Below are 5,189 nucleotides of genomic sequence, written 5' to 3' on the forward strand. Positions count from 1 at the left end.
CTTTACAACAAGACTTTACCTTTGCAAAGTAGTTCTTTTACTTCTAGTAGGACATAAGCTACCAGGCATAGACTGCACTTACAGCCTCTTAAGTACTTTGCTTACTTCAAATATGGAATCTAGTCAGTCATCTGACAAACACACATTAAGGTCTAGGCAGTACAACTTATGTTAAAATACACACTCTGAAAATACAGGCAGTTTTCTGATTCAGTCAAGTATGTGTGCTAGTCCTTTTCATACCATCGTCCATATAGAGCAGCTGTCAGTAGGCCAGAAGATGTTCTATTTTTGCTCATGAAATAGTGGTTGTTTTTCCAGCCCATGTGATCAGCAAAGTCCAAGGTAATACCAGATGTCAGCAGTAAAGGAAAGATATAAGGGGTACTCATATTTCCCCAGAGCTGGAAATCCATCAGAGCAGTGGCATCTGTAACCTCCTGCCCACAAGTGCTGAAGTTGAGACCACCGCACTTAACCAGTGCACAGGCCTGCACATAGTATGTGCCATGCACTGTATGGAGCCCATCAAAAACTCCCAAAGCATATAACTCGTCGGTTAAAACAGCTCTCTGAAAATTTAGGTAGCAGCAAAGGGTATTGGCACAAACCTGGAGCTCTCCTTTTTCCCCCCAGACAGGAACAAAAGTGAAGTTGTCATACATCATTTCTGCATGAAATGTGGGAGGTAACTGTTCACTTCCTTTTTCTGATGCTCTGCCACAGGTTTCTTGTCCTCCCTTCAAGCAAATTTGATCATCCCTTGGAGCACTTGTAAAAGTCTTGCATGAAGGATGCAGGTTCTCACTGAAACGCTCATTGCTCTCCAAGCTGGTTTTGTAGCCTGTGCTAATCACAGGAATCTCTGCTACTATGAGCTTGCCACCGTAACTTTCCATGTTGTGGTAGATGAATGACTTGACTGGGGTGTATATGCCACTCCCTGTCATGCCCAAGGTAGGGTGATGGATATTAGCTGCTAAAATATTAATGTTGAAAGCTGTTGCAAAAGCTTGTTGAAATTCTACAGCAGACAGGAGCGGGAGCTGGTTCATCCAGGCAGTTGGATATACCACTTGTTTCAAATTGTACTGTCTGATGAGGTTCACTGCAGGCTCAAAAAAGAGTATGTCGAAGCAAGTGAACATCCCAAACTTGCCAGCAAAAGGGGTATCAAAGAGCTGATAGTCAGGCTCTGGAGGGGCATCAAAAGCGTATTCGAAATACAGATTGCGTTTGCGGTAGGTGGCCACCAGCGCGCCATCGCCATCGAACGCCACGTTGGTGTTGAACTGGTATCTTCCATCAGAGGGGCAGTGAGGATCGGGCTGCTCACAGGGCTGCTTAGTTCCTAAGTTTGCCACAAGGAATATTTTGTTCTTCAGTGCCATGCAGCTCAGGCGCTGAAGAACCTGGGAACAGCGTGGAGAAATGCAAGTGCTTCAGAGCATGGAGGAGGAAGTTTTCCTTAAGCAGCTATGACATATTTAATACTTTTCAAATTACTGTTTTCAACTGGAAGTCAAAACACATTTGACCATTTCTGTAAAACTTAAATGTACTGATGGGTCTTGTGATACAAGCTATTGGAGTTGGTAGTTTTCTAGCCTGAAAAGTATTTCAGATAATTTTTTCAAAGCTATTTTGCAATTAGTATCTGTGTTTTCTTCCCTGAGAAGTAAAAAATAAACTCTTTAAAGCCACTGGTGCTCTTGCTCCTGCCACCAGTGGCTTTAAAACACCGAAAGTCAACTGAAAGCTTTGACAAAGATGCGTCACTGATCTGTGTATGCCTTTGGAACAGCAGGCTTCTAATAATGAGCCCTGAACAATGATGAATAGTGAACAAGGAAGGCCCTGCAATGACTTGTTCCTGGAACTAGATGATTTTAGTCTAAATTTTAAAAAAGTGTTTACTAGCGCCAACTTAGAGAAGCAGAAATGTAAACTGATACATATGGCTTAGTTACAGAAGGGAAATAAAAAAGTTACAGACTGCAGTATTACTGGGATGTTTCTTTCACACCACAAAGGGCCAGTACAGCAATCTCCACATAGGGTCTGAATGACAAACTAAGTTTTTGCTCATTTGTGCACAGTCACTGGTAGTAATGCTTCCTATGCCAAAGTCAGTCACCATTGACGACTGCAAGTAAGGCCTCCATGCAAATTCTGCTTAATAGGCACATGCATTACTTAACTGGCGTTACACTGACTACTGTAACCCCAGTAGGAACAGACAGCCTGTATTACTCAGCGTGGTTAGTTTCACATTGGGTTCAGAACAGTCTGGGTTCCTAACTTGTGGGTCATGTCTGTAATCACACTTGCTCTGTGCCAAGTTGGTCAAGTCCTGTTACTTGTGCTAATCATCTTGCACACAATCACTGGGTCAGAATGTTCTGATGTCATTAAAACTGAGTAATGAGAAGGCATCAAAAGTGTATTTCCATGTTGTTTCATATACAAGTATGTTGTTCAAAATCAAACCCCACACTACCAACAACGTATCTTAGTAGAAAGTAATTACCATTTCACAGGTTGAAGAGTGGGAGATGAGAAGTCCAGAAAGCTCATAGACAAGCTAATCCTCTTGCATGTATGTATCTAAAATCTTCCTCTACTAAGAATAAAACCAGCATAAACTGAGAGTCTATGAAAACAGAATCTGGTACTGTATGTTGTTAAACTCTTTCCTTACTTCCCTAAAGCAAAACTCCTAGAGCTAGTTTCCCACTTGGAGCACAGATCTGGCATTCAGTTCTTCCACCTCTGTGCAGAAACCCCTCCTACATTTACCTCCGTGTCATTGAACAAATGGGGCTCTCTGCATGGATTCCACTTCATGGAGCGTGAGTGCAGCACGAAATCCAGGTAAGGGTAAATGGACCTTCTGGTGAAGTTGAAGCCGTGGATTCCGTCTTCAGGAAAAACGATGATCTGTGCCCCCTGCATGTAAAACAAAGCCAGGCTGTGTCGCCAAAGCACAACCGACATACAAAGCGGGGCGGGGCGGGGAGAAAAACAGGGAACCTTGTGGGTAAAAGAGGGAAGGAAAGGGAAGGATAACCCAAGAATGTTTTGTTATGAATGTGGCTGGAAAATCTTTTCTTTGACTTCACAGCAGGTATAACTGTACAAAAGAAGCTCATCTAAACTGGCACATATACATGAAAAATAACGTATTTGACATTATTTTAAGAATGTTCAAACAGGAGCAGACCTCACCCAAATCTTACCAGAAGTATGTTCCATTCACATGAGTGAGGAGAACGACATCAAAGACTGATATGATGTTAAAACTTGTCTTTTTTTCCTTTTTTTTTTCAGAATTATGCTGTTTGCAGATGAACTCTGTCAAAGATGCTGTACCTGTGCAGCACTTAGGGTTACATACCACAGTTTGGTGTGTTGGCTTGATAGGATTATGGCAGTATTGTTTTCAGACACAAGTGGACTGGCTCCACCTGAAGTTCAGGAAGGTCTATTCCCCAAAATGGGGTGATTCCTCTTAAATCACTCATCACTCAAATTCCTGCAACTGTTCAAAAGTCAGTTCAAATGTCTTATCTGTGCTATGGCTTTGGGATAATTTATGTGTCTTGGATGCAGTGCTGCATAAGACTAGCTATTATGCTTCCAGACTGTGATGCCCAGCTATCTGAACTTTTCACATTATACAAAAATTCTCATTCTTCTATTTGAAAATGGCACCTGTGAAACCTGCAAGTCAATTCTTCACAGAATCACCAGGTTGGAAAAGACCTTTGAGATCATCGAGTTCCCTGTGTAGGGACAGTAATGCCTGCTGCTTCTCACTAGAACCTGCTTTGGGTTTTCTTGGGGAGGGAGAGAAAGGAAGCTCTGCATAAGAACAGCCAGAAATACTAATCTGTCTCTCTAAATGTATGTAGACTTGAGGGCCATTCTGTGGACGGTAGGAGAAAGGAATGGAAAACTTTACTTCCACAAAGTTGTTAATGGTGGAACGTTCATTTCCAAAGCATCTAACTTCCTTAGTTTTTAGAAACATTCAGAAATTTCCATAGAGAGCACTGGAATAAAATCAAACCCAAAGACAGCTGCCTGTAAGACAATCTTTCAATAAAAACATTCCATTTAAGAAAACAGAAAGGAGCTATGCATTCAGACCAAAAATGGAACATTAATTTCCCTATACGCACTAACTATAGGCGTGTTTTTCCGAGCTTGGAATAGCTCAGGTCAGGCAAGCTGCTAATTGGCCTGAGTTTTTTCAGAGCTGCTGGCAGGTCAGAATGTCTGAAAAACCAGACCATAGTTATGTATATAAATATGGGGTTAGTTGCCTGGGAACACAAATGCAAAAGATTATCCTCAAATAGCATCTTACTCTCTCTATATATACATACATAGGAGACTGACTGCCCAGTGCTACTGGGCTGTGGCATACCTGTCGTGCAGCAGCCACTGCCTGCTGTTCATAGATGTCGAGGTTTCTGCCCATGAGCTCCAGCGCAGACTGTCGATCAACCAGGGCTGTGGGGTTAGGGCTCAGGATGGACTCGTGCTCGTACACGGCAGCAACGTAGTGCCCCTCCCTCTTCACTCTGCCTGAGACAACTTGGTAGCAGAAGAAGCAGAGGGACAGTTTCCAGCACAGATCCACCATGGTGTAGGCCATGAATCTAGAGGGGGAAAAAAACCCAACAGGTGGGGGGGAAACTTGAGCAAGAAACAGTGCCAGGAATTTAAATTTACAATTAAACACCGGCTGTAACAGAGATTCTTAGCAGTGTTTGAACTGAGCGTGGTGGTATTAAATTCCTGAATGACCACGTGCATATTGTTTGAAAACCTTCCATCTATTTACATTGGTGCTTGAAATAGCTGCCCTGTTTAAAACATTTATAGCTTCATGTATAGTTCTACTGATCTCCTTGCTTGGTTTCGCTTTCCAGTTAACTTTACTATTTCTTTATAGCTCTTTCATACCACATATCAAAACATCTTTGGGAAATGACTTTTTGACTAAAAGCAGCTCACAAATCTGCTGTTAATCCCCTATGTGGTTATGAATAATGTATTTTAAAATATCATTACCTAAAGTTATTTTGACTAATATATTTAGGAGTCAAGTAGTGATTTAACTTATTTTATCAATACAGAAACAGATCATTGCCAAAAGAATTCCACCACACACTATTTCT

The 5,189-nt window shown here is 41.9% G+C and overlaps 1 protein-coding gene across 1 annotated transcript; it reads right to left on the reverse strand.

Moving 5' to 3' along the window:
- Positions 1-227: 227 nt before the first annotated feature.
- Positions 228-4,663, reverse strand: BTD (biotinidase; the record flags this gene model as incomplete). Its single annotated transcript, XM_084280561.1, has 3 exons — positions 228-1,412; positions 2,800-2,949; positions 4,433-4,663. The coding sequence occupies 3 exons, from the start codon at positions 4,661-4,663 to the stop codon at positions 228-230; spliced, it is 1,566 nt and encodes a 521-aa protein (XP_084136687.1).
- Between the last annotated feature and the right edge of the window lie 526 nt (positions 4,664-5,189).

This window comes from Gallinula chloropus (genome assembly GCF_964237585.1).
Source record: "Gallinula chloropus genome assembly, chromosome: 2".
In the NCBI taxonomy this organism is placed as follows: Eukaryota; Metazoa; Chordata; class Aves; order Gruiformes; family Rallidae; genus Gallinula; species Gallinula chloropus.